Source organism: Colletotrichum orchidophilum (assembly GCF_001831195.1).
Source record: "Colletotrichum orchidophilum strain IMI 309357 chromosome Unknown Scaffold_8.1, whole genome shotgun sequence".
Lineage (NCBI taxonomy): Eukaryota > Fungi > Ascomycota > Sordariomycetes > Glomerellales > Glomerellaceae > Colletotrichum > Colletotrichum orchidophilum.
In genome coordinates, this window is record NW_019172964.1 from 102,400 (window position 1) to 129,039 (window position 26,640).

The 26,640-nt window shown below is 52.4% G+C and overlaps 8 protein-coding genes across 8 annotated transcripts; 3 read left to right on the forward strand and 5 right to left on the reverse strand.

The window, feature by feature from the left end:
* Positions 1-1,492: 1,492 nt before the first annotated feature.
* Positions 1,493-3,193, reverse strand: CORC01_01484 (uncharacterized protein; the record flags this gene model as incomplete). The annotated part of the gene is made up of 3 exons (XM_022613139.1): positions 1,493-1,764; positions 2,497-2,822; positions 2,943-3,193. 3 exons carry the CDS (start codon positions 3,191-3,193, stop codon positions 1,493-1,495), a joined length of 849 nt encoding a protein of 282 aa, XP_022480238.1.
* Positions 3,194-7,494: 4,301 nt separating this feature from the next.
* Positions 7,495-9,106, reverse strand: CORC01_01485 (endonuclease/Exonuclease/phosphatase; the record flags this gene model as incomplete). The annotated part of the gene is made up of 2 exons (XM_022613140.1): positions 7,495-8,595; positions 8,888-9,106. 2 exons carry the CDS (start codon positions 9,104-9,106, stop codon positions 7,495-7,497), a joined length of 1,320 nt encoding a protein of 439 aa, XP_022480239.1.
* Positions 9,107-9,999: 893 nt separating this feature from the next.
* Positions 10,000-10,347, forward strand: CORC01_01486 (uncharacterized protein; the record flags this gene model as incomplete). The annotated part of the gene is made up of 1 exon (XM_022613141.1): positions 10,000-10,347. A coding segment is annotated over one exon (348 nt), but the record flags the coding sequence as incomplete, so codon positions are not given.
* Positions 10,348-17,176: 6,829 nt separating this feature from the next.
* On the reverse strand, positions 17,177-17,775 carry CORC01_01487 (uncharacterized protein; the record flags this gene model as incomplete). The annotated part of the gene is made up of 2 exons (XM_022613142.1): positions 17,177-17,251; positions 17,308-17,775. 2 exons carry the CDS (start codon positions 17,773-17,775, stop codon positions 17,177-17,179), a joined length of 543 nt encoding a protein of 180 aa, XP_022480241.1.
* Positions 17,776-18,682: 907 nt separating this feature from the next.
* Positions 18,683-19,045, forward strand: CORC01_01488 (uncharacterized protein; the record flags this gene model as incomplete). Its single annotated transcript, XM_022613143.1, has 1 exon — positions 18,683-19,045. The coding sequence occupies one exon, from the start codon at positions 18,683-18,685 to the stop codon at positions 19,043-19,045; it is 363 nt and encodes a 120-aa protein (XP_022480242.1).
* Positions 19,046-20,431: 1,386 nt separating this feature from the next.
* CORC01_01489 (uncharacterized protein) lies at positions 20,432-21,237 on the forward strand (the record flags this gene model as incomplete). The annotated part of the gene is made up of 2 exons (XM_022613144.1): positions 20,432-20,713; positions 20,767-21,237. The coding sequence occupies 2 exons, from the start codon at positions 20,432-20,434 to the stop codon at positions 21,235-21,237; spliced, it is 753 nt and encodes a 250-aa protein (XP_022480243.1).
* A 299-nt stretch (positions 21,238-21,536) lies between these two features.
* CORC01_01490 (uncharacterized protein) lies at positions 21,537-22,325 on the reverse strand (the record flags this gene model as incomplete). The annotated part of the gene is made up of 1 exon (XM_022613145.1): positions 21,537-22,325. One exon carries the CDS (start codon positions 22,323-22,325, stop codon positions 21,537-21,539), a length of 789 nt encoding a protein of 262 aa, XP_022480244.1.
* Positions 22,326-22,911: 586 nt separating this feature from the next.
* On the reverse strand, positions 22,912-23,586 carry CORC01_01491 (thioredoxin; the record flags this gene model as incomplete). The annotated part of the gene is made up of 2 exons (XM_022613146.1): positions 22,912-23,394; positions 23,533-23,586. The coding sequence occupies 2 exons, from the start codon at positions 23,584-23,586 to the stop codon at positions 22,912-22,914; spliced, it is 537 nt and encodes a 178-aa protein (XP_022480245.1).
* Positions 23,587-26,640: the final 3,054 nt, after the last annotated feature.

Below are 26,640 nucleotides of genomic sequence, written 5' to 3' on the forward strand. Positions count from 1 at the left end.
CAGACCTCGATGTACTTGCCCTGCTCCATGGCACTTTGCTATCGAGCTGTCTCGAATGCTAGTCGCTGTCGTCTTCCAGTAAGCGACTCTCCACAAAGAGCGCCAGCGGAGACATGATGAGTCGCGCCGGCATGCTACTTCTTAGACGCCCGCTTAACATGACAAGGTTGGTAGGTCTTTTGTTGCTTGTCTTGCCCCAGCAACCAGACAATGATGAGTGGGCGCATTTTTGTGCGAGTCAAGCCAGGCACAGCTGTCAAGTCATCCTGTTCTTGGTTGCGCTTGACCATAAACCATGTATTTTTCTGTACGCACGTTGCTTCTCATACGTTGACGTCTTCGTTGACACTTGGTCTTGGTTTCTCGTCAGCCGTACCACAGGGCGAACTTGCGAAGAGCTAACTAAGAGCGCAGGGCAGCTCTAGCTGCGATTTGTGTCTCTCAAGGCACTACTGTCAGCATGTGTCGATGGCCGCTATTATTTCGCGCTGCTAGCTTGGAGTTGGACGCTCTCCTAGCACTGATGCTCTCCCCATCCTGACTGAGTGAATCTGGACGGTGCCGCAATAGTTCATGTTCTCCGTTGCGGTCAACAAGGACGCAAGCCCAGATCGTTTACACCCGCACAGCCGTTGTCTGAAGCGCGTATCCGTACTTGACCGCCAAAAAATGGGTGGCCATTGATCAACAAGCAAACGCAGATGTTTCTGAGTCGCTGGCGTGGGCTGTCCACAAGCCGTCAGCCATAGATGTGGCCTCATCTAAGACTGTTTCTCGGCTCTAGTGTGGCTCGTTCCAGATATGAGGCTGGCCCATGGTGCCGTGCTCGCCAGGGCAGAGCAGCCAGAGACAGTCTTGATCAGGTGTCTCTGAGCTTTATGCCACCTGGGTCATGTTGAGCCGTTTGGCAAATTTGGATTGGAGCAGCCGATGAAGCGGGCGCGCGCTCTTCGTTCAAACATGTAAGAATAGGCTCAACCAACATACAGGTGGCCGGGATAATAAGCCACACGGCCAGTATCGGGTACCAATCAGCATTGAACGCCGGGCGACTTCTGTAAAGAGACATGCGGCTGGTGAAGATGGAAATAAGTATCCGTAGCATGCACGGCGCAATGCGAGGTGCGTGATATGTGTGACGGACGACCTGGATAGAAGCGATTCATGCGTCTACCTGCAATTGGCGTCATACCATGCTATTCCATGTTTGTTTGGCGCATGTGCAGAGGAAGGGCTGGCTGGTATGGTTCGGATACTGAATGTTCGGTTACGATGTTGCATGCGCCGGGGGTGCAAGTTTGGTTCAGAGCAACGCTTCGCGGCCTAATCTTCCATTCGACGTCGGGCAACGGTACATCCAATTTAGACATCTGCCACTGTCCAGTCTCGCGGTGGCAAAGTTGAAAGCACGGCTTGATTGATTGCTTATTCAAGGTGTTGATGTCGCATTCGAAGTGATGGCCGAATTCTTCTTTGCTTATTCCATGATATGTCACTTCATGCCGGGCCGCCCACCGTTGCGCGCCTCATCTCCGAGGTGCTGCACGATGCGGCGAGTGGTCGGGTATAAATCCTGCGGTGTTTTCAATAGCGGGAGGCACTCGTCAGGCGAGTATCGTGGAGGTGAGCAAGAGACAAATGAAGAGGCGAATGCGGCGGTGGCTGTGGCTGTGGAATTCAGGTGGTGATGCGACTGTGAGACTTTGAGGCGGAGGAGGAGGAAGTTGGTCTTGGCGGCAACGTCCTCTCGTGTGGTTGTGGTCACTGGAAGGGGAAGTAAAGCCTGAGGCAAATGTTCACAATGTCTCCAGCTTCCAGTCTGGCAGGAATGATATTCGCACCTTCCTTCACCTTCCTCAAGGCCCGTTGCGGTTTTTTCGAGGTGCACACCTGCCCTGGCCAACCAACACTGCATTATGTAATCCGTACACTTCCAGGTTCCTACTTTTGGTACGTATCTGTAGTTGGGTACTTTATTTGCCCTGCCCTGAGGCACCCGACCTTAATTATTATCTACCTTGCTTGTGATTCCTCAATGCAACCTTTGCCGCCTGTACAACTCTGGCTGATGGTCGCGTGGAAGCGGATGCTTCAATGGCTGACCAACGACGACATACAACTTGTATCACGTCCAAGACTGGCAGCATCTTTTCAGCCAAGCTCGGATAGCCCGTCGTCACTCTAGTTCACCGGCCTTTGCCGCTCACCAAGCCCCGTTACCAGCTCCATCTCGCCCCTCAGATGCCCCTCGGATCACACTTCAAGTCGTCGCCAACAGCTGCGATCTTTCGCCCCATCGTCGAGAAGGGCTGCATGGCCCGTATTCCACGTCACCGGGTACCTTACCTGGCGGAGCGGCCACCATCCGAAGCCCTGCATGCCCCAGTCGTCTGAAGTTGCAAGTTGCAACGGACAAGAGGCGAGGGCCGGCTACCGCACAAGGGGAAAGAAGAGGAGTCCGGACAGGGTGTCTCGTCAATCTCGCTGGCCTCATACCCGTTGGACAACGGTCTATCAACCAGCCAGTTGGTTCCAGCTCCCAGTCTTTGACCCATTCCCCCCGCTGTCCACCGCCGCTATCCGGATCCCCGTGCCTGGCCTGCTCTTGGCCCTGCAAGCTCGGGTCATTACTTGCCCATATCCAGACAGCAGAGGCATCTTCCAACAAGCCAGGACACACACTGGAATTCCGAGGCTTCGAGTACTTGTCCCAGTCGAGTCGCTGAGAAACGGAGGTGCTGATGCTAGTGCTGGTGCTGGTGAGCAACCTCCGGCATCCAGTTCCTAGGTAGTAGTGTTCCCACTGCAGCGCCGCAGCGGCGCTACTGCACCCTTTTCCGGCTATAGCCTCTGCATCCCCCTACCTGCCCTTCACGGTTCACCCGGGCTGCTCGATTCAGTTCTCGTTGCCTTGCTGCGGGCCAGGCTGCCGGGGTACACACCTTTTGGGAAGAGAAGAGAGCAAACTGGAACGGCCCCTGTCTTCAAGCCTCGTTGCAGGCACGTGCGGACCGTCTTCGCACCACTTAACCCACTGAGGCGGAAGACCTCGTGTGCTCGTGGAGTGGGTGGTCCCTGTTGTGCCGGTACCAGGCTTTGATCCCGTCCCAGCTTCAAGCAATGCAGCGAAATCTCGGCCGTCCACGCTAGGCAAGCTATTGTCAACCTTGGTGCCACCTCTCTCTTGACCCATATCAACAGGTCTTTTCAGCGAGCACGTCTGGAATCCGAATGCCTTCTTCAACCCAAGCGTACAAAGACTTGAGAAGAGCATACAGATCTAGAATTACTACGGTTGAACATGCTTCACGACGAAGAGTCGAACCCTTGTAGTAATTCCCTACCTGTGGCCGGGATTCGCCGGGCGTCCTCAAAGGTCCCTCATTTCCAATGCTGCAGCGGTGACCGGGGAGCTTCATATCACATTGACCGGCGTGCCGGATCACCCAACTGTAAACGGGTACGGTTACAAAGATATCATGCCCTCATTTGCTCATCCTTGACCGGCAGCAAATTTCAGCCCTTGGCCGACCTGAGCGACCCGCAACTTGACCCGCTCACTTACAACGGAAGAACTTAGAAATCACAACACTGTCAACACCGGCTTGATCGTAACGGCTCGTCTAACGGTCTCTCAGGCTGTACGAATAGACTCTTTACCGTTGAGGAGAATCCTTGCCTTGCATTCCTAGCGGTGCCCCTCTCTAGCTTCTCTCATACACGAGGTCGCGTGGCATGTCGATTCGTCTAAACGGATGCGGTAGCCATGTCCACAGATGGCATACGCGCGATCACGACGACAACGAGTTAATTAGATTCGTCACGCACCAACGAGCTGATTTCGAGGCAACAGCCCACCAAGAGACCTTCCTCTTTTCATTTCTATCTGAACCGATAATACAGAAAATATCGAGGTCCCACGCCCTTTGAATAATTTTTGTCGTACTACCTATCCACAGTGACCGGGCTGAAGCAAAGGAAGAGGGATTCCGACTCGCTGTCTGCAGCACCAATACGTACACAACCAGGGGCTCCCTAGCCTAGGCCATGAGCCAGATCAAACTCTCAAAGCCCATGCTCCCTGGCCAGTGCCCAGCATTCAACTTGCGCGCTTTCGATTGGTTTGCAGTTGTCCCGCTCCATGAAGAGCTCTGAAGACAGTTCGTTGTCCCATTACGCATTCTGAGGGCAATCTGAGGAATGAAGCTGTCCCAATTAACGGTCACGACTCGCGACTCATTGCTTTGCATTCTCAAGGAGGTACCCGCTCGATTGGTAAGCTGGGGAGCCTGCCAATCAAGTTCATTCTCATGTCTAGTGCCCGTCAGACTCGGCTGCTCAACGGCTGCGCATTTTCCAATGGATCATGTCAGTGAGCAAGAAGGATAGCTTAAACTCGGGTGTTTGACATCGCCTTCGAGCAGCCTCATCACGTGGGGATACGGTCGAAAGTAATGCAAAGCCGTGTGTTTGAGCTGCCACACTCACACTACAACGACATTTGATTCCTTCTGGATTGTGTTGATGGACCTAAGATGGCGTAGCGCAATCCCTTTCCCGTTGACCAGCAACTGCTCGGTGGCTTTTTGGATCCAGCAAACATCACGTCAGGCCAGGCCGATCAGCCTCGTCCAACACGACGAACCTTGGTAGCTGAGGGGCAAGATGCGGGCTGGGAGTCCTTCATCTATGAGTAGATCGGTAGCATACTCCCTTCCCGCGGTGGTCTCGATCGCCTATCCCAGGAGCCCGGAGGAGGTTCCTCAAACGGCCAACTATTACTCAATTCTCACCCGCATTTACGAAGAGAGTCCAACAGGAAGCAAACATTTCGCCCGCAATGGAATATGCTCCACCACGTCATTATCATCACCAACAAAGTCCACCAGGGTGCCGATTGTACCCAGCGGGGTCCGAGATTCTCCAGTACACTAGCATCCGGGATCTTCGGCTTCTCTTACTAGTCCCTGGCTCTTGGGTCCGATGTTGCCTCGACACGAAGTTGAGAACTGCTTATATGCATGCTAAGCATGCAGCAAGGCACAGCGACGCGCATCCTGTCTTCCGGCCTGGATTGCAAATGCCACAGCACCAACCCGAGGCATCTCCTCTTTGCGCCCTTTCCAGCCCGTCAGCTGTATGTCATCTGCGAAGCTGGATGTTCAATATCACGAACCCGACTTAGACGCCTCACGCGCAATTGTTGCTTATTCCTGCTCCGAAACTCCCTCATGATCTCGACGAGCTTCCAAATCCGTCATAAATCGTCTACGAGATGCATTACCGACGTTCGGATGGCCTGGCAGAGGTTGACAGGAACGCCTGCAGACTGCAGGACCGGCGCGCTTCTGGCGCTCGGGCGGGCTTGCGACGTGCTTCCCCGGAGCGGCTGAACCTTGAGTAGCGGGCGTGGTGGGCGAACTGCTCCGTTGGTCTCCCATTCGCCCATCCAATCTCTTATAATCATCACGACGCCGTCTCATGCTAGTAGTACATCGTGTCATGTTCCGCAAGTTGGCTGAACTCTGTTCTTCGGCAACCGCTGCGTCGCGTTGGCTCCAGGGCATTGGTTGGACTTTTTCACAAGATCAGATTCGATGCTGTTGCTGCGATGTTGTTCGAATCTCCCCGTTGGCACGCTTTTCATCACAGAGACGCGTCGTCAGCGCGCACTCAGATTGGAAGGCAGGGGAAGTATTGGTGTTCATTCGCACTACAGCAGCGAAGGAATGTGCTATGACGTTTTTATCGCAGCTTCGACCACGATCAAGAGATCCTTGAGCAAACCCCTAGAAGCTCACTACCCCGTCCACTCCGCAGCACTTGTTCCTCACATCGTTCGGATATCGATTGAGCATCCCACGTTAAAATGGCGCCACCGCTCACTCAGAGAGTCCAAGCTCGCGGAGCTAAACGAGCCTCGCGCTGATCAGATGTTGACGATGGTTCGTCGAATTGAGATGACAGAGCTACCAGGAGCTATGGCATTCGGGGATCTCGGCCTAGTCAAGGTGGTCTTCATTGCTGTTGGCACTCTCAAATCTGCAGTAGCGGCTCCTTGGTCTTCGCATTAGAACTGCAGAGGTACGGCCAAGGAGGTCTCCCCACCCTAGTGCCGCAGATGTCTGTTGAGCTCTACGTCAGCTGCGCCAGAAAAGATGGATTCCAACGCCGTGGCGACTACTTGAGGTTGACCTCTACTTTAGGTGAGGCCGGCTGAAGGAATCTTGCCACCCCTTTCTATAACTCTCATTAATAACAATCGCGGTTCGTCAGCTGCGAAGCTCGCTGGCGGCTTGCACACGGGCCCTCAAATGGTAATTAGAGTGAGTTGGAGACGACGCCGTTCAATCCAGCTTACTGCCCCAAGGAACGCCCTTGATAATGAGTCTAGGCTTTGATCAGCCATCCTTGGTCAATCGACTTCTTTCGTCAAAAGCCACCGCTCTCTTAAGCTTAGTTCAAACCAGGTCGGGCTCCTGTTACAGGTTCATGCCAAAATGCGGCCGCCGCATGGAAATGAGACATCTTCGAAGCCGGGAAACCGGAGCGACGGACGTGCGAGCCTCTCTGGTGTGGTGGCCAGAGCGTGTTCGTCTGCTTAGCTCTGGAGGCCGACGCAGGTCCCTGAAGATCATCTTTTCTGGTCTTGATCTGTGGATGAAATAGGAAGAGGCGCTTCTGTTTGCTTATTGGCTGGTGCAAGGGCATATCGTATGGTCTACCATCAGCCGGCTTTGTTTCTTCCAGTGATCAACGAACTATTACCTTATTAAAAGAGGCATCGCGACGGCCTAGACTTTTCATTCGGGGGACTGTAAAATGATCGGTATCTGAATATTCCTGCCAGGTGCATGTCTCACCTTGTTCAACTATCCGTCGGAGCTAGCGGGCGGTCGCTCCAACGGCGAGCGAGAGACCGCTGAAGGAAATCACAACAAGGGGCAAGTGATTGACAAAGAAGACAAAGATGAAATTTCAAAAGCCCAAGTCAAAACCTGGCTAGGGCCAGCCGTTCGTGCCGTTCTAGAAAGGGGGGCGCTGTCTGTATTTCCGTTGCCACAGGCAGTTGACGCGCTATGCCGCATACAGACATCAGGCATCAAGCTCCCGCCGATCTGGACAGCTTTGCTCTTGGAGCAAAAACTCTGTTTCATGAATCGCGTGGTTGCCGGGGGTTGATGGACTGATTGTAAGGTTTCCCCTTTCCGACGAAATCGCACCGCACTGAGCAGTTTCCAAGGTCCTCTGTGTTGGAGATTACCTTATGGAACCCCCCTGGTGCTGATCATGGGTGTCCGGTGCAACGGATGATTGGGAATCCGGGACGGAGACAAGACAAGATCGGCAGAGAAAAAGTCATTATAGCCTGTATATTAGAGACAAACCGGTGGGATTATCTTTTTTTAAAGTTAATTGTCATCGGTTATCTGATAGCCGAGCTCCACCAAGACTAAGAAAGAGAATGGCCAAAAAGGCCGGTCACCACATCATCTACTGCGGCGCATAGAGAAATGCCAACTGATCAATCTCATCCCCGTCCTGTCCCAAGTAGCCAACAATCTGCCACCCCGAGGGCGCCGTGTGCGTCTGGCAGTCCGCGGTTGACGTGCCGGCCGAGAGCGTGCGGCCGGTGCTGGTGGTCGCCTGAATGTAAAAGTTGCGCGTGTCACCGTTCTTCTGGCCCCAGCAAAGCTTCGCGGCGGTCCAGAACTCTGTCGCGGCCAGCGTCAGCGACGTCGCCGTGCCGCCGGTGCCGCCGTGGCTGAAGAGGGTGCCGTCGGCGAGCGTGAGGGCGACGGCGTCGAGTCGATCCGCGCCCCGGAACGTGAGCACCGAGGCCTTGGGCTTCGTCTTGCCGGCCAGCGTGGGCAGGTCGGAGAAGGCGTCGCCGTGGGGCCCGCCCGAGTAGTCGGACTGGCGCAGGGTGGAGGAGAGGGACCAGGTAAAGTTTGCGGTGATGGGGTTGTGGTCCGTGAGGATGCTGCCGTTGGGCTGGAGGAACTTGCTGCTCTCGTAGTTGAAGTAGGTGGCCTGGAGGCTGAGGATGGCGTTGCCGCGGTAAAAGGCCTTGTCGACCGTCTCGCAGTAGTTTGTGGTGCTGGGGTTGTCGCAGAGCGTCTCGACGGTGGGCACGACGCCGTTGCGCTCGAGCTGCAGCCAGACGTCGCGCAAGCCGTTCTGCGAGGCAAAGACGCCAATCTTGTCCGCGGTGCGCGTGTAGCGGGAGTTTGTGTCGCCAAAGACGAGGACGGCGTTGCCCACGGACCAGGTGTCGATGTAGTCGGCGACCTGTTGAAGGTTGCTGTTGCGGGCCGTCTCGTCGCCGGCCTCGGTGCCGGCGTCGGTGTGGAGGTTGTAGACGTCGACGTAGACGCCCGTGGCGATGCGGAGGCGCATAAAGGTGAAGCCCTTGGGGGTCAGGCAGTCGTTGCCGGAGGCGTCGGAGCACGTAGACCACTTGATGCGCTCGAAGTTGATCCAGTCATAGTTGGCGAGGGTGTTGAGGCCGGAGCCGAAGGGGACGCCGCCCGAGGTCGCGGTGCGGTAGGGGTGCGTGTCCATCTCGTAGATGTAGGCGTGGTAGTTGAAGTCCTATTTTGGGCCATTGTCAGTAGAGTTTCTTGTTATGGTTGTCTTTATTACTGCTATTTTCTGCTATTTTCTAGAGGTTCGCGGCTAATCATAGCAGTAGAGTTCAATCTTGAAACAGTGACATATGGGAATGCTGGGATCGCGAGTCGTGGATGTCCTTGCATTGACGCAGGTAGGGAGCAACTGGTGGCTCATGCGCTTCTCCTGGACACCCCCAGCTCACGCGATCAACCAGAAATAGGCAGCTTTTCAGCTGTCGGGAATAGATTTCTGCCTTTTTTCGACAACGTACCTCTTGAACATTGATGATGTCGTAGTTGTACTTGGCAAAGTCCGATCCAATGGTTCGGGAGTTTGTCGTCTTGTCGCCGGGCACCTCGTTGTTCTGGAGGATCTCGGGGAGGCCTGCGACGTTCATGGCCAGGATGGTGAGGTCGCCGCTCGTCTGGGCCAGGGCGCCAGAGGAGAGGGCGCCTCCGGCGAGGAGCATCTTGAGGCTGGTGGGCTTCATGGTTGATGGGACTGGGTCTTCTGCTCTTCGCAACGCGGGAAGTGTGGTGGCGAGATGATCACACGTAGGGAGAGAAAAAGGGATTGACAGGCGAGCGAGAGGACTAAAGCGGCGCTGCTGGAGACGAAAACCAGCTACTTGCGAGAGGAACGGCGAGTGGTGTTGATATTTAAAGTGATTCCTTTACATCAACTTAAGATAACTAGCTATGAACTCCTCTCTTGGCAACACGAAGCGAACCAGACAACAGACCCCGGTTCACCTTGACGATGTGCTACGAAACAAGGCCTAGCAAGATTAGAGCAAGTTGCAATTGAATTGAGAAGGTGACAAGAAGTAGCCACAACGTGATCTACATTGGACTCGTGATGGGTGGGACATTTTTACGGTGGTGATGTTCATTTCCCTCGAACCCCTCACTGCCGCGGCACTGGTGCCCAAATCGGTCATTCTACCCCGTCCCTATCGATGTGACGATGTAACCTCTTCCCACCGGCCAATGCTGCACAAGTACGAGCCGTTGGATGCGGAGCGGTCGTAAATATCGGACAAAGGGCCCAGCCCGGACGAGAAGGTCGATATCGATCTGAATACAAACACGTGCATTAGAGTCGCATCGCTACTTCGATATTGACTCCCGATCGGCATGGTATGTTTTGATCAACTAATTGAAATTAGGCCTAGCGGGCTCGCTGACCGCGCATATCATGAAGGGGGGAGAAGCCGGAGAAGTGATGTTTCCAGGTAAACACATTATTCACCAGTACAAGTAGAAGGCCAGCTGCTGAAATGACGCTGACTATCCGTACCTTGATGGAGCTTGAAAAGCGCTTGCATGGAAATAGACACCGACAGTTGTGCAGGGGCTTTCTGAAGGTTCACTCTGCGAGTCCCTGTCCGGCAGGTCCCAAAGTTGCACGTGGATCCACGTGGAGAGTCTTGGCTCTGACATTCGTCGACGAGGGGTTCTCCACGTCGAGATTACTTCTTCAAACGACCATGTTCCCACGGAGGGCAGACCTTCTCACGACGTTCTAACCTGCCTCAGCAGCTCAGCCGGCATCGTGGGAATCCTTCGACGAAGAAACGCTTATTCTCTTTGGCCACGTTTTTTTTCCGATGGCCGAGTCTGCCGAGAGGGAGCCGGACGTAAGATATGGAAACAAGGGGTCACTCGCCTCAAGTGTTCGGTACCGCGTTTGGAATCGATTGACCAGGGTCAATCTTATATTTTGAGATGACTGACGTATCCCTGCCAGGGCGCAGGTCGAAGCATCCGAAATTTACCAGGCGAACCTATAATTACGCTCGCCTGTGTAGGCACGAAAGAAGAAGGCAACGGTAGGCATCCGCTGGCAAGATTCGGAACGACTCCGACGTCGGCTCGGGTTGGGAAGGGAGTGCGGCTTTGGCGGGTGCGGTTGTGGAACCGGTCATTCGGTGCCTTTGGATCAGACAAGTATGGCCCGTCCGCCTCTCCGCCGGCGACTTTGTTTCGGCGCTGCCATGGGATGGCCGGGTTCGCTACGGCCGTGGCAAACCCCCCTCGAACCCACGAAACCCGGTGACGTTTGGCGCGGGCGCCGAGGTCCGAAGGAGACGGAGCCTTGAACTCTTTTTTTTTATTTTTTATCTCGCAACGACTAGTTCCATGGACCCAAGCTGCCGGGTCGGCGCTGAGTCGCGGCGGAACCAAACTAAATCAGCTTGTGGCTTTTCCCACACCAACCAGGGACCTGGGCGACCCCTTTACTGGCAGTCAGTGGCTGGGACCGCGGCAAAGTCAATCGCCATTGTCGATTGTTGCATACCCCTGAGCTTTCCAATTTTAGAGCCGAATGTGGTTTAGAGAATGAGCAACGGGTGGTTGGTAACGTTGGCATTCAACGTTAGCAAAAAAGCCACGCCGGAGAGATGAACCTATGGCCGCCATACTACTATGGTAACTTGTCGCGAAGATCGAGAGGCTGAGAGAGAGAAAGAGAGAGAGAGAGCCCCGGAAAAGCATGACGCCGCCCTTTGTTCCTGGATGGTGTTTGGGACTAAGAAAGTCTAGTGCCACACGGCAAGTCGCCACGGATGGGTTCTTGGCAAGATTTCTTGGCTGGTAGCTGGTCTCATTCCCATGGGTCAGTCATCACGAGTGAGCGCGACCGCGTTGACGAGATTACTGCTGCAGGTATTTTCCACTACTCGTTTTGACAAACTCTGGTAGAGGTGGTCTTGTCACGCTTCAAGATCATCCTCATGACTCAACGAAGCTCATTCGCAGTGACCATCATCCTCTATATGCAACCATTCAGACGTCACTCTATTTATGGTAGAGTCGATGAGCAGAGGGAGGTCAACTCCTCCCTGCAAAGAAACCACTTTTTTCCAAGGCGAACCAGAGATAAGACAATTGTACCCGAATTTAGTGAGAGGTACGGATAGGGAGGGCAGGACTCTGACTCGGTGCTTGTTTGGGAATGTCAGCGCACGGCCCTGGCGTTGATCAGGGACCGCCGGGCGAGCTTTGGTCGGGAGGGCTGAGCTCCGGGTCTCAGGATGGTCTTGAGCAGTCTTTCATGCGGAGGGGTGATGATGTGATGGATCGGAGGGCAAGTTGGGAACAAGCAAGAAGCGGGTTCCATGGGCTTTGGCAATTCGGGGGGTTTTCTGAGTTGTGAGATTTTGCATACGTGATATTTGGCACAGTGTGTGTCATTATGCTTTGTGATGGAAGCGGTCGTAATTGTGGAAACGGTAGTTGACAGTGACCGTCGTCGTATCGGCACTTCTGGGAGGGTCGATGTGAGACTATCTTAGCCCTACAAGGCACCACATGCCGACGCTCTCGTCCGATTTGTAGGTGAAGCAGGTGTCATGCCTGGTGGCCTTTTTTCGGACAGCCCTTGTGGGTGGGCAAAATTTGAAATCTTTTCGTCGATGTCGGGGTTGTTGGTCTACTTGGGAATTATTGCCATTTGATCCTGGTAATCGGCCGTAACTGGGTCATTCGCGATCACCTAGGACAAGTCTGGAGGCCTGGTTCGAGGCTCAGCAAGTCGCGGCAGAGATATGACGATCGGGGGGTTTTCAGCTAGCATCGCGATAACATCTGCCGAGATTCCCAATGCCATTGTTTACAAAAGACTTGTAAGCCAGATAAGCGAGTCTTATGCATGCCTTCACGATCATATGACGATTTATGGATGTGATGTTCTTCAACGGATGGAGAAAGGGTCTAGGCCTTACTTACCATCCGGCCATTTCTTTGGTGGGGACCCGTCTTTGACAGCGACATGCCGGCAAGCCCATCTTTCGATAGTCAATGGACAATGTGTCTCGTCGAGTTGCCTGGAGTGGTACAGTGTCAAACGGAGCAGTTCCAGGGTGTGCAGTCTGAGTTGGTGAAACGGGCCGGACACTATTCGTACGCTACAACACCTTTCCAGGCGATATTAAGCATGGCAAGGTTACGGTCGGTCGCTTTGTTTTAGACGGTTTCTTCTCTATCCCTGTTCTGGACCCCGATGAGATGGGCGAGGGAGGAGGGAGGTATTGGGCCTGTCCATGCCGAGGTCTGGTTGCGTGATATGCGTGAAATCAGCGAAAACTTCGGCACACTCGGACGGGTCATGATAACGGGTTCTTTGGGTGGGTGTTCTCCGGTTTGCGCTCAGTCTTTCCCCTCTTCAAATTCACTGCTAATCCACGGAGACGGCCCAGATGATCAGTCCGGCACGCGGGGTTAATATTACATTGCTGTTATTGAATTTCAACTAGGCGATAACCACCACAACCACCACCCAACGCTACGTTGTTTATATCGAAGGGAAAAGCTCCATATATTGCGCTCAAATTCCATATTGCCTGGGGTATGCTTTTCCCCCTAAGATACAGAGCTATATACGCATTTGACGGTGTTTGCGAATCGTAGGGAGATTTCGCACCGGCTGTGTCGTATTAACACCGCATGTCCGGTTACCGGCAATAAGTAGACCTTGAGAGTTTGGATGTGGAGTCCTGCGCCCGCTTGAACGCATCCCTATAGAAGTCGTCATCGCGATGCCTGGCAGTTGTGGAATGGAGCTCGGTCCAAGAGCAAGGGACTTGAGAATCCGGAATGAAGGACTGTGAAGATTGCTGGGATATGGTGACAAAGACGGTGTGCGCCGGCTTCGATGATTACATATGCAGTGATACGGAGGGCAATGCAGATATCGAGGTGCTTTATGGCAGGGAAGACCGTTGACGGTTGACTTCTTCTCGGGGCTCTCCCTGCATCAGCTAGCGAGGACACGTTGTTGAGATCGCTCGACGAGATCAAAGCTCCTTCACACCAGCCTAGCTAGAGGAAACTTGCGAGGAAAGGACTATCCCCGCTAAATCCACGTTTTCTTGCTTCTTTTTGGTCCGATGCGCGGGCTTCTAGGAAGTGGTTCATGCGAGAGTGGGCACGTCACATCTCAACCCGGGATAATCACAGACCGTTTCTGTTATCAGGCTTCTGGTCTAGAGTGAGTAGGACAGGGAGGGTGGTTACAGTCCGGAACACGCCGGTAGTTAGCAAAAAGGTTGCAGTGTCTGCTGTTTCGCGAGCGTCTAGAAAACGTGGAGAAAAAGAAAGTGATGGATTCAAGTGGTGAGCTAAATTGCATGATATCAACCTGACTAAGTAGAGATTAGCTAGGTCTGTGTGCATCTGAACTCTCAGAGAAAGAAATGCAAAAGTTGAGTTGACTTTTGTGCCCCCTCCTCCCAATTCGAGAACATTGCTGTTTTCAGAACTACAAAGCGGACCTCCCGATAACTAGCCGTTGGTCCGCCGGAGCCGCTATTGGTGGTACTCGGCATGGACTCGGGGTGCCGGAATGATTGTGGCCCCGGGGTTCGGAGGAGGCTCCGGATCCTCCCACTCACCGGTTGCGCCGCCCATTTTCCCAATTCTACCAAGAAGAAGAAAGAACAACGCCGCAACCCAGCCGATATGCGTATTTGAGATGAATACAAACAACTGCATAGAAAATGTAACGGCCATGTTCATCATTTTTGCTTGAGCGTCATTTCTTCTTTCTTGCGTTTGGACCTCCCCCCCGTGCCCGCGTCCCATATCACACATGCATTCATCCCACCAGACGCGTTTCATGAACCCACGCAGCACAGTGAACTTTTGCGTCTTCACCCTTTGCCTCTGACATGCTTGCTCCATCTGCATCGTGTCCGTGCGCTCAAGGATCACAGAATTCAACGGTCAATCTGACTGGTGGTACTTCCCGACCACGAAGCCGGCCGTCGGCTTGTGCCCTGCTTGCCCCCCTCTTCAGGAGACCTCGCGATCTGAATGGGGTGTAAGGATCACAATGTCACTCAATCACATCACGCACGGGGCCTTTCCTTAATCGTTAGTCTCACATTGATCAGATGTCAAAGTGTAAGGTAAGCGAAGGTCACCTTGGAATAAGAAAAGCAAAGAAACCTCGCCTCTTTCTCGCCTCGTTCCCTTGCGTTCGCTTGAGAATGCGGGGGGCGCGCGGGCAGACCTGGCATTGTCATAGCAGCCGAAGTGGACGCGCGGGGGTTCCATTCCTGCAAACCGATCCGACCTCCAGCTGTCAAAGCGGGCAAAGAGGGCGTCGCGCGGTGTCGCGGTCCCATCAGGAAGCAGAAGCGGTGGAGGGTTGGATGGCCTGCCGTTTTTTCTGGCATCCTTCCCGCACTGACCATTCCTCTAAAATAATCCAGGACTCAGAATGACACCCTTGTCCCCTGATGGGGCCCTGTCTAGGTCCTGGTCAATAGTTTCTTCGTAATAAGAATTGGCATCGTGGCTGTCAGGGTTTGTGATGTGTGCCTCCAGAGAACGAGTAGGGGTGTGGATAGATGGAACTTCGAGGACCTGGCAAAAGGCTGAGAAAAGATGACATGGAACGAGGGGATTCAATTAAAAGAAGGTAAGAAACGTGCCTCGGCGTCGACACCGGATTGACGCGGTTGGAGCGTTGCAGGGCCAGGACACGAACCCCCACTATGATGCCCACCGTTAGATATTGAGATCGGCCAAGAACATTTCCTCAAGCTCTCGATTACGCAGGAGGGATTTTGCTCTTCTTGACCGAAACGTTCTAGCCAGCATATCGGAGCCTTATCAGCTACCGCGGTAAACGTTAATGAGTTGCTGCAACGTCTTCACTTGTGATTGTGTGATGCAGGACTGCCTTAGAATGAAGCAATATCTACTGTCATGCCATTGTGAATGCTGTTGACGTCCCGCAAATGGACCTAATCGCTGCCGAGGCGGACGTGTGTGCAATACAACGTTCAGCGAACGAATCGGAGCATGGGCGACGAAGGTCTTGCTGCGTAATGGCGAAGGAAAGATCATCACTCTACTAGAGGAAATGAGCGTCGCCGCAGCTTTACTTTTCGGCCTCACCCGATCAGAGGGCCAAGCCTCTACAAAAAGCCTAACGGACATTTCTTTCGCTATTTGCCGAACTTCAGACGGAGAAAGAGGAATCGCTTTGTCACTGTGGCTTGCCCGCCGATGACACACATGGTAGGGAGACCACATGGCAACTTGATCATCCGAAGACGTAGGCGGTTCTTGTTCATTGAGGGGGGAAATCTCCACCGCCCACGGCTGCTGTAGCGGGGAGTACTCGACAGGCGCGCGTTTCAGACCTCGACGGTGACAACCAGTTCGGCGACATGTCCATTCTGGGATTCTCAAAAGGGTTTCTGTTGATACGAATACAGAGGTTGTGAGACGGTGAAAAATGTTGAGCTGGTTGCCCGTCGCCGTGTGTGATAGAAGAATCTGGCGGGCGTTTGGAACAGGTGGACGTTTTGATACGGTTGTCATTCGTGTTTTGGAGGGTATAACACCGGCTTGTCAAACCTTATAAACGTATGATGAATTTCTTGAAATAGCATCGGGGCTTGGAATCTGCATGACATGATGATGTAATGGCGACTTACCTTAGAGACGGCACTATTAGTGGAAGCTCGGTAGTTAGGATGGATGGTGGCGACTAACGTTCGGAAAGTTTCGGGGTGACAGCTAGTTTCAAGAAATGAGAACGAAACAGAGCGGTCAAGTGCTGATAATGTGACGCTGGCAGGGTGTTAGATAGCTTAAGGCAATCGTTGATGGGTATAATGCCCTGATTGAGTATAGCCTCTCCATAAGTCGCAGTGTATCGATAGAGTTGATAAATCCATATCATATGGTCATTGCCACATTCGGCCCGTTGACGATCTCATTAAGGGCCAGGGATTGCAGTCGCCAAGTGATTTGAAGACGTTGATAAGCGCTTGGGAGACGCATGATCAAAGTGCGATTAATCTCCTTCGCCATTTCACATATACCCGCGTTGAACAGGCTACAGCATAATGACTAACACAAGGCAATTCGCCGGCTCAGGCTGCGGAAATCTCACGAGATGGACACTTATAAGGTTGCCAAGTGATCGTTATAATACATATGGCCTTGGTGCCAGTTAATCAACGTAGTCTTTAGTCTCAAGGTTGGTTGAAGAACCTCAGGTGTATGCTTCCGCGAATCGTAGAAATAATAGTCTTTGAGTTAATGGTCATCTACTCACCAAAACTTCCACATTATATTTCGAAACGGCGGTTTGTTGTTCACCAAGCTAAAATAAACGTTTGATAAACCTTCCCCTCGCCAAGTATTGCTGGTCTTGTGACTCTGTGCCTGCCAATAACTTAAAGTAGTTTGTTAAACGAAAAAACTGGCCGGTGGCTCAATCATATCAAAAACTTGGCACCATATTGAATAGACTGGTCATCAAATGCTGCAGTCGTAGGCGGGTCTCCTAATTACAAAGTACAGAGGAATTCAACGAGATCAAGTCACAACATAAGTCGTTCCCTGGGATTACACGCGTTCTTCTTTCTTTCAGCAACAACTCAATCATTCTCCCCCAAACTCTGCTTTTGATCCAGGTAGTGGTGCGCATATGTTCGCTTCCGCCACCAAAGTTTTATAGTCTCAGTCCTTGAAATGAAACCTCGCTTCGCTTACATAGTCTGCTGCCTCCACTGAGGCACTTCGAAATGAATTTCTTAAACGTCCGCCAAAAAGTTGATGGTATAAAGATAGAACGACACAAAGGTGGCCCCAACGGCAAGCAATGCCCACTAAATATATATTAGGATTGTAATGCAACAGAACACTACAAAGACACGGTACTGACCTGTATCATACTCCCACTGTTTTTATTAATCGCCCTCAAGGCTTGTCCTATAAACGCCAACGCGCTTGCTTGTAACAAGAGGGCAATCCAACTACCAGATCCCACAACTGCCCGTGGGAAGCTGCGCTCGCGACCATTGTTGGTGCTTTCCAAAGCATCTAGAAATACCTCGTCTGTTTGCATCAGCTGTAAAATGAGTGCGATCATCAATGAGACTGAGGACGTTGCTGCCGCCCACGAGAGCCAGTACGCAGCGTCTGCGGTGGCTTGAACAGCCGTCATCGTGGTAGGGACAGTCTCGTTGCTCAGGGCGACGCCGAAGAAATTCCCTCCCGTGGCAAATCCTTGGCTTGCTGAGATGGAAACGGAAACGGTAATGGTTGCAGTAAAAGCCACGAGCTGAAGGTACGCAGAGAATGGCGGGCTGCGCGGTCTTGAGACACGAGCATGCGTGGGTTGCTGGGTCATTTCTTGTGTTGCTGACACACTTGATGGCCCTGGGCCACTGGTTGGGGATTGTGGCGCTGATCTTGTAGGCATTATTGCTCAGCAGAAACCATTCAGGTGTAAACCGCTTCGGATTTAAAGCGCAAATAAACAGAGGAAGATAATAGGAAGTGAACAAGAGCAGAGGAGTGTGACTCATGACTTCGGGTGCGACGCGGTGCCACTATTTATCTCAGCCCAACGAGCTGTCACATCACGAGCTACCAATTTGGGCGTTCTCTTAGACTCAGCTGCCTCAGCTACCTCAGCTGACAACCATGATTGCCTAATGACTAAGCCGCTTTCGGCTCGATAAGAACGCCAGAACGTGGCAGTGTGTCACACAGGGAGGTGTAGGTGGTGGCCAATTTACCTATCTTCAAGACGATTGGAAGCACCCACCCGCAGTGGTTCATCAATTTGCACTTCTTACAATCATCAATCACGATTAGAGATTGAAGGAATATCTGGAATAGGAGGATTGGGCATCATCAATCACATTATTAGCCACCAGACACCTGGTACCGTCGTGTCATATGGAACAGCGAGCACAGCACCTTGCAGCACGAGTATCTCTTGATATGCATCACGATCGAAGAAGAGCCAGAGGTCTCATGGGTTAGGTCGGAATGAGTAGGCGACATAGGCAAGCGGGAAACAGATGAAGAATCAAATATGATGTTCATACCTGCACCTGCCATGAGAAATCTGATTCACCAAGACGACAAGACTATTCAAGATATCAGTCTCGGCGCGTCCCCGCCAACACTGGCGAACATGGCCGTTATACTCTCATTCATCCACCAAACGGCATCCGACTACACGTTTCTCCACCACAATTCTTGGTGGTTTTCTAGACAAACCCTTCACCGTTCTTTTCACACATTTTATGCCTGATAGAGCTGAGAAGAGAGAACTTCGAGGAGATTGTACTATAAAGAACCTAGAACATTCAGAGACGCCATGTCATCCTGCATGGCGTGGACGGCTGCTTCGAGGGGAACTGTTGCTTGTTACTGCGCCCATTTTTATCTTCGCCTGTCCAGTCATTGTTGTTGGTACAGTAGGTATGTCCAGATACACAGTGTTTTTTCCACGAATGACTGCAAAAAGGATCGATGCTCAGGTCGAAGAGTATCTACACAGTGTGGCTAAGGAAGTAATCAAGACCATAAACCCAACACTTCGTTCAGTCCGCACCAGTCTACTTCGAGAGGTCGTCCCGCGGGATGGACGTGGATATGTTGAATGAAGTCGTGCAGTGCGTGCTTTACGATATTGGCAGGAAAATACATTGCTTATGGCGGAGTCTAGCCTTCAACTTTCTTTCTGCTGCGATGCTGAGTGGTTTCGATTATTGTAAGGAAAAAATTGCGCTGCGCTGCCGCCACGATCAGGGCCTTGACAGGACTAAAGAAAGCAGTCAGAGAATCGCGCATGTTTCAAAAAGACTCGAAGAAACACACTCCCTACCAGCAATCTCACTTGACTCCCAAACGTGACATTTTCGAGTTGTTAAGTTAATAAGATATACAGCGAATCCAAACTCACCACATCTCATCCTCCTCTACACTACTCACCACCTCCTCATTGCAGCGAAATTTAAAGCTTTTAACTTAGCAGTTATTATTGGGCTTTACTAAGTCTCTGCTGCTCGATTCAAGCATATGCCTCCGTTGTCTGACTCCGACTCTAGTACTCTTAGTTCCAGAGACTGCTTCTACAGTTTGCGAGCTCCCTTAAGCAAGCCCAAAAAACCTAGTAGTGAAAATTCTTGATTTGCGCTGGATTGCTCAAATATGCAGCCTATTAGGTGAGTGGCCTCTTCAACAGTAGTGATACACAGCTCGCTATGGGCTTCTATAAAAACTTTGTCTAAGCAAGTCGTAGCGACTATGGAAAGCCTTACGTTGGATGCGTTTGATGCCGGTGGAGGAGCTGTACCTTCGTTAGACCTGTCTGCCAATACTTCAGTTGCTCTGGGTTTCGGAAATGGACTGTTCAACGTTTTGTGAAGTCTGCAGATGCTCCCAAAGGAGAACTTATGCCATTTCCAATAAACCTTTCCATAAAGAATACTTTCACTAATGGATCTTTCAATATTCCCAGGCAACCTTCCCGTTATATTGACGTTGAAATCTTACTTCTTCTCCTCGCTACTGCTTTATTTTACTCTTCACATAAAAAAAAGAGTGACGGAGCTGGCAGAATCCTATGAGGCCTTCCCCTCGACTCGCCTCTCACGGTTCCAAGTCATCACATAGTTTCTGTACGACGCGGACGAGAATAGAATCGGACGAGATTCCTGTTTCTTGCTCTCGCTGTCCAACGAACCGCTGTTGTGCATGTGCGTGCTCTTTTCATTGAGCGACCGGTCATTCATGATCTTGTCGCCAGCTAGCTGCTTGGGTTTTCGGTCCCTGAATGCCGTGATTCCCTCATACCTTCAAACTTCCATTAGAGACTGAAGCAAAACTCGTGGAAATGTTTCTCTTTATGAATCTCTCTGTGGGATGTCATTTGGTCTTGGCCACTTACTTACAAGTGCACAGGAAAGCTTGGCGAGAGGACACACATCAAAGTCAACGACAACGACAGCTTGTACACAGCAGATGATTAGACAGCACTGTCATAAACAATGAGATACTGTCAGCCTTCAGGCCGAACCTATGAGAGCTTCAAGCTTTTCATTCGCCTTTACACTCCTGCATCGCCATACATCATCGCCTTGGGCAACCTCGGAATCGGCATCCTCCCGCATATCATCCCTTTCCTCTTGACGACCACTATATTCTCGGCCGGCAGCGCCTGTGCCTACTGTTCGACGAGGACGCCCTACGGCCTGGCGCTCGAGGGGAGGGCCCCTCGCTTCCTGACCAAGATGACGAAGACGGGTACCCCGGTGTACTGCCTCGGCGTCGTGATGGTGTTTCCTTCTTCTCCTTGCTGCAACTCCCGAGCTTCTCTGCAAAGGCACTCGACTGGTTGATTTCCCTGACGACCGCGGCAACTGTTATAGACTACATTGTCATCTGTTTCACCTACATCTGCTTCTATATGGCCTACAAGACCCAAAACTTTGATCGTTCTCGTCTTACCTATGTCGGTCGCTTTCAGCCGATCAGTGCGTACGTCGGCCTTGTCTGGATGACCTGTGTCGTCATCTGCTACGGATACAGGTCGCTCAACCCATTCAGCGCAACGTCGTTCTTCATACAATACGCCATGGTTCATATGGCGTCTCTAATCTTCTGCTTCTGGAAATACTACAAGCGCACAAAGACTTCACAGCCGTATAAGGTTCACCTCGTGTGGGATGCCCCTTGGGTAGCTACATACGAGGAGCTGTTGAGTGAAGTTGAGCCTCTTGTCGGGTTTCTGCGAGATATATGCAATTACTTCTCATTGAAGGCTGGGGGCTTTTGGGAAGAGGCGGAGTCGTAGGCAGAGTGTAAAGCGCAGCAGCACCCTGAATTGCCGGTAGAGGGCAGCAATTCGCTATTGATGGCGAATAGAATTTTCAACGTACATTATTAATGGGTACGTCGAGGTAGATCGTAATACCCAGGAAGCATCCACTTGTATCGCAATTCGAGATTCTAAACATTGGCTATGCAGAACATGCCAGTGAACTCGTCTCAAAACGGCCAATCTGCCATTTTGCACTGTCCATGCCTACAGCTTTTCGTCATCTTAACGGTATTCCGCCAACGACGACCCACACCGCATCTCTCTCGGCCAAACTACATTGACAGAGTATACCACAGCCCTCCTGCAACAGCCACAGCGCCGACAAGCCACGGTGCGAAACGCGCCCCTGCTTCCAGAATCACTCGCTTCTGCTTGTCAAAGATCTTCCTCTTGAGCGCCGCCGCCTCGTTCCCGTGTGGGAACGGCACGTCCGGCACAGGCATGCCGAGAAACTCGCACAAGGGGCCCCAGCCCTCGCCGAGCTGGTACACAAGCAGCCTGTCCTTTGGAACCGTCGACAAAATGTACTTGTGGTGGCTCTCGTAGACCTCGCCGAGCTTCGACTCCAATTCGGCAACGTCGCTGGCTCCCACCCAGCCCAGCATCATCTTCTGGATATTCCCCGTGCTGTCGGCGCCCACCAACGGCTCGATGTAGTCCCGGATGAAACAGGTCAGGGTGCCAAAGATTCCAGACAGCACCCCCTTCATCGACACGCGCCATTTCTCGTAGTCCCGGATGACGAGAACGACTTTGGCTTCTGGGTATGCCTCGATGAGTGATTTTGAAAAGGGAGCCGCGATATCGGTGATGCCCTCGCAGGGTCCAAAGACGTGGTCCCAGTCGGCGGCGGTCATGCCTTTGCCGGTGTAGGAAGCCAATGATGGGAACAGGGCGTCCGAGGCACGGCCAAAGAATCGCCAGTCGTCGGGGCTGTCGATGGCGTCGAGGCCGTGGTAGACGTCCTTGTAGCCCAATTCGGTCAGGGCGAGCATCATGGAATAGGAGCCCGTGCGAGGGAGGCCGACGCTGAGCACTTTGGTAGGTCGAGGGGTAGCCATCGTGACGGTACAGTTTACTGCCGCAATAATGGTTCACGCAATACTGTTCTTTTTCTCGGAAACAAGACGATTAGTGTTGGATCTAGCAAGGACTTTCGGTCAGGACCGTTTTAAAGTCCTAGCAAACGAACTTGTAGCACAAACAACCATCTAACAGCTGCCTAGTCGTCCCACTTGACCCTTGTTGATCTGACCGTCTGGCGAATTAGATGACTCGGAATCCCACCGCCAAAGCGACTTGCAGATTCTGCCGTCTACACGCGTGAGCGGGATTGAGACATCCCGACGGGATGAACATCTTTGTTTAATTGGTCTTGTGGGACGTGAATGCCAAATCAAGAGTTCGTTCTTCACAGTTACAGCGTCCAGACACTTTTGGGTACACAGTTTGAATTGGGTGAGAATCTTGATGGACATTTTCGCGTCCTACTTCAGCACTCGTCCTAGCAAGCAAGCAAGTGTTGCGCCGGCGAAAATGCTAATGGTACATGCTGATTACAATTTTAAATGTGCCCGTCCTTGACTGAAATTTTTCATTCTACAATTTCAATTCCTCGCACACGTACGCACCAAACTTGGTATCTAATCACTCCTTCTTGATGCCGCCGCTCGACTCCGACCCCACAGACGCGCCCTCTCCCTCACCAGCCAGCGCCTGCACCACAGCTTGCAGAGCCGCCCGGTCCGCGCCGCGAATCTTGTCGACCCGACCATCCTCGGTGAAAACTACAGACTGGCGAGGCGTGACCCCCTTGGCGGCCACACCGGTGGGCTTCCCATTCTGGAAGAACATAAAGGTCGGCATGGCGGTGACGCCGTAGCGGCCGGCGACATTGTTGACATGGTCGACATTGACCTTGGCGAAGGCGAGTCGTCCCTCCACGGCGTGCTTGTCGGCCAGGCCGGAGAAGACGGGCGCAATGGCGCGGCACGGCGGGCACCAGTCCGCGTAAAAGTCGACAACCACGTTGGTGGTTGAGGAGAGGAGGGCGTCCAGCTCGCCGGCGCTGGCGACTTTGTAGACCTTGCCCGAGGTCTCGGGGATGGGTGAGCGGTCTGCGAATAGCGCCTTCAAGGGGGGGGAGGAATAATTGGTTAGCGGCGTTGAAATCGTGCTTGGGGTCTCAGAACGTGCCACCGTCTGACTTTCCGACAATGAGGTGAAGACGTCGTGCTGTCACGGCCCATATGGGGCTGGGTTACGTACTCTTGAGATCATGAAAATGGCAAAAGCCAGAAACATCCATGAGAGCGTATCCATCTTGACGCTCGATGCGATGGACCTTCACGATGAGAGTAGTTGTGAACTTTCGTGTAGATTCTAACTGGACGTATGTTGGAGAACTGGGGGGAAAGGTCGGCTAAATTCAGGCAGCCGATTCGACCCCAAAAGTTCAACCGGGCTTTATCCGGCGGGGCTTTGTCAGCCTCTCCCGATGCCGCCAATGTCAGAGGGTCCTGTAGAGACTACTCGATCGACAACCAGAGTGCTGTAAAGCTACGAGATACGTTCTTGTTACCGTAGTTTACGGCCAGAGAGTCAACCTTCCCAACAAATATTACTCAAAACAGTTACCATTCGTCCATTGGTCCAAGCACGTTCATGATTCACTTGGAAAGAGATAAAATGGCGATAAAAACCCGCTTGATATTTCCATAGCAACCGTCGTCTACAGACACCCAGAAGATTTATACGGATTGGATCATCTTCTCTCAATACGCGCGCTACAAATTGGGGTATCAACAACTTCCCACAACAAGTCCTTGCGCTTTAGTCCTCGGATAGTGCATGGTTGGTAACAGCAAACACCAACCTCCTGAACCAACATGAACCCACAGGTTCGTCGCAGCGGCATAATATCATTCAGCACTCACCATAGAAGTAGCGCTGGTCACTATAATTCTAGATGATAGCACACGAGGAGCCTGCCTCTCATCCAGTCGTCTCGAGCTTCCTGGTCTCTCCCCTTCATTCCTGGAGACTGGAGAGGGAAAGAAGGGAGATGGCTGAGAACTACATCTTGCGGCGGACTGTTTGGTTATGGGCTGGGTGGAAGACGTCATGGGCTTCGGCAGATGCTTGTAAGTGTGCTGCACGAATACAATTGTACAGATCGAGGTTGAGGGCGTGGGAGTGTAATCATTCTTTTATGACTGCCTGCTTTAGTTTATAGACGCGAGCATTTTGTACTCAATCTGTCAAAACTCAGTCTCGACTCGCCCTTCTGGCAATGGCCGCAGACCCTCGTTGGATGTAAGCCGGCGCACAGGGCCATCGCGGTCGGCACCCGATGTCCCACATCTTCGGCGGCCAGTTTTCAAAAGTTGCGACGGGGTTCTTGGTACTCGCTTTTGACCCACAGGGTTGGGACAACCAAGGTACGGATAAGCACCGCTGGACAATCTGTGCAGTTCTCAATCTGACCTCGATTCGTTATCATTTTCATATTGTGGAATTTCGATTGATGAAGCCAAAGCGTCGGTGAGAAGACAGGCTTAAGGGGAAGCCGCTGAGCGTGAGAGTGTCCATGTCCGCTAGATTTCCAAGATGATTCAGCGAGGAGAAGGAGTGAAGCGAAGTGTTTCACCCTCATCCACTTTACTCCAGTACCAAAACAGGACTGTAGACAGGACTGTAAACAGTTTGCGTTAGCTTATACCCGTACAACGGGCTTCCATCATCAACCGGAAGCATCGCTGCAGAGAGCCCCAACCCCGGATGTGGACCGCCGGGGGTCTTCGGTGATAGATGCCGACATGGCTCCGGAACGTCTCCTTCCGAACGTAAGTGACCGGCAGACAAGAGAATGGTCTAGGCAGGGCCAAAACGATGGACGGACCGTAGAAAACGACTTTCGAACAAAGGGCAAGAACTCGGAGGCCGACTTGTTATCCTCGGTCCAGTCCAATCCGATAGGTTGTCCGTCCGGCTGCTCGCACGACTGACGGGAACGGTCGGGGAGTCACGGATATCTAGATTATCGCTTCCCGGTGCGACGGGGGACAGATTTTACTGCGGGGCGAGGACCGGAACAGAACCGACTGAGTCGCCGTTGACGGATAAGATAGGACAAGGTGGAGGGGAGGGGGGGATAACAAGATAGAGTTGGGCCGACATGTCGACATCTGTTACCTTGTAGGACCCAGCTCCTTGGAATGGGAACTGATCTTACTAAGCTATCTCTTCAACACTCGGATACTGCGGCGGATTGGATGCCGGGTAGAGGGTGGAGTGTCTGGTAGACTGAATTTGTAGAGATGCGACATGTTGAACGGAACACCAGCATTGTTCCATACCAAGCTTTCGTCGCCGTTGGCCTGGATGGAATGGACCGTGGACGAGGGTGGGGATGTAACCTTTGGGTTTCCGGTGGTGCGGTGGGCGGTGTTGGACAGTGTGGGGTAAGGGAGGTAACGGTCAGATTTCTTGGGGAAGAGTTGATAGATATCTGTGGTTACCTTGGGGTCTACGAGTCAGATACAGAAGGAGTCGAGCAGGCCTCGGTAGGTTGATCAAGGTAATCTGTGTAAGCAATTGTAGAGACCTTGCGATGGAGGATGTGCCGAGTTGGCTTGGGAGAGAAGAAGAGCATAGCAGTGGGAAAAGATGGCTCAGGAAGTACAAGTCTAGGCCCATTACTTACGACTGGTGCGGGTTCGGACTCTCAGAGACGAGTCTTGATTGTCTATTCATCCAATGCTGACAATCTACCCTACATCTGCGGTGCGACCCTCGGGCGCTGTCTGAAGTAGAATCGTAGCTGCAAAGTGGCAAGTAGAGGTAGGGCGGGAGTTTTGTGCGACGCAAGCATCCTTATCTGTGTAACAAACCCACGAGGAAGCAAAGTTCCACCGTCCGTGTCGCCGATGCAACTGGCCGGTGCCCAGGCCGTGGTCATGGTCAATCAGTTCCGTATCTCACGTCGTGGACGGTGGACCAGTGGACGGCACGACAGGTATGAGGAGCACGGGTGATCCCCGACTCGAAGGTGTCTTGTAGAGTCTGGGGAACAGCATTCGATAACCTGCGAGAGAAATGGTCCGTTATTGGCATTCTGCAGATGACCATCGACAAAGCTTCTCGACTGGCAGCTGGTGGCCCCTCTTTTTTCCTTTCGAGACTTCTGGTTTGAGTTTCAATCTCAGGGAAACGTTACATGCACCTCTGCCCGGCACGGACCATATCTGGCAGGGGTGGTATGATGGGGACTAGCGCGCTGGTTGGTCGACGCTTGTCTAAGGTATCTTGGCTCTCGGCACCACTTTAAATCTCTCCGCATGGGGGAGAAGGCAAGGCCGTCTCAACGCTCGTTTG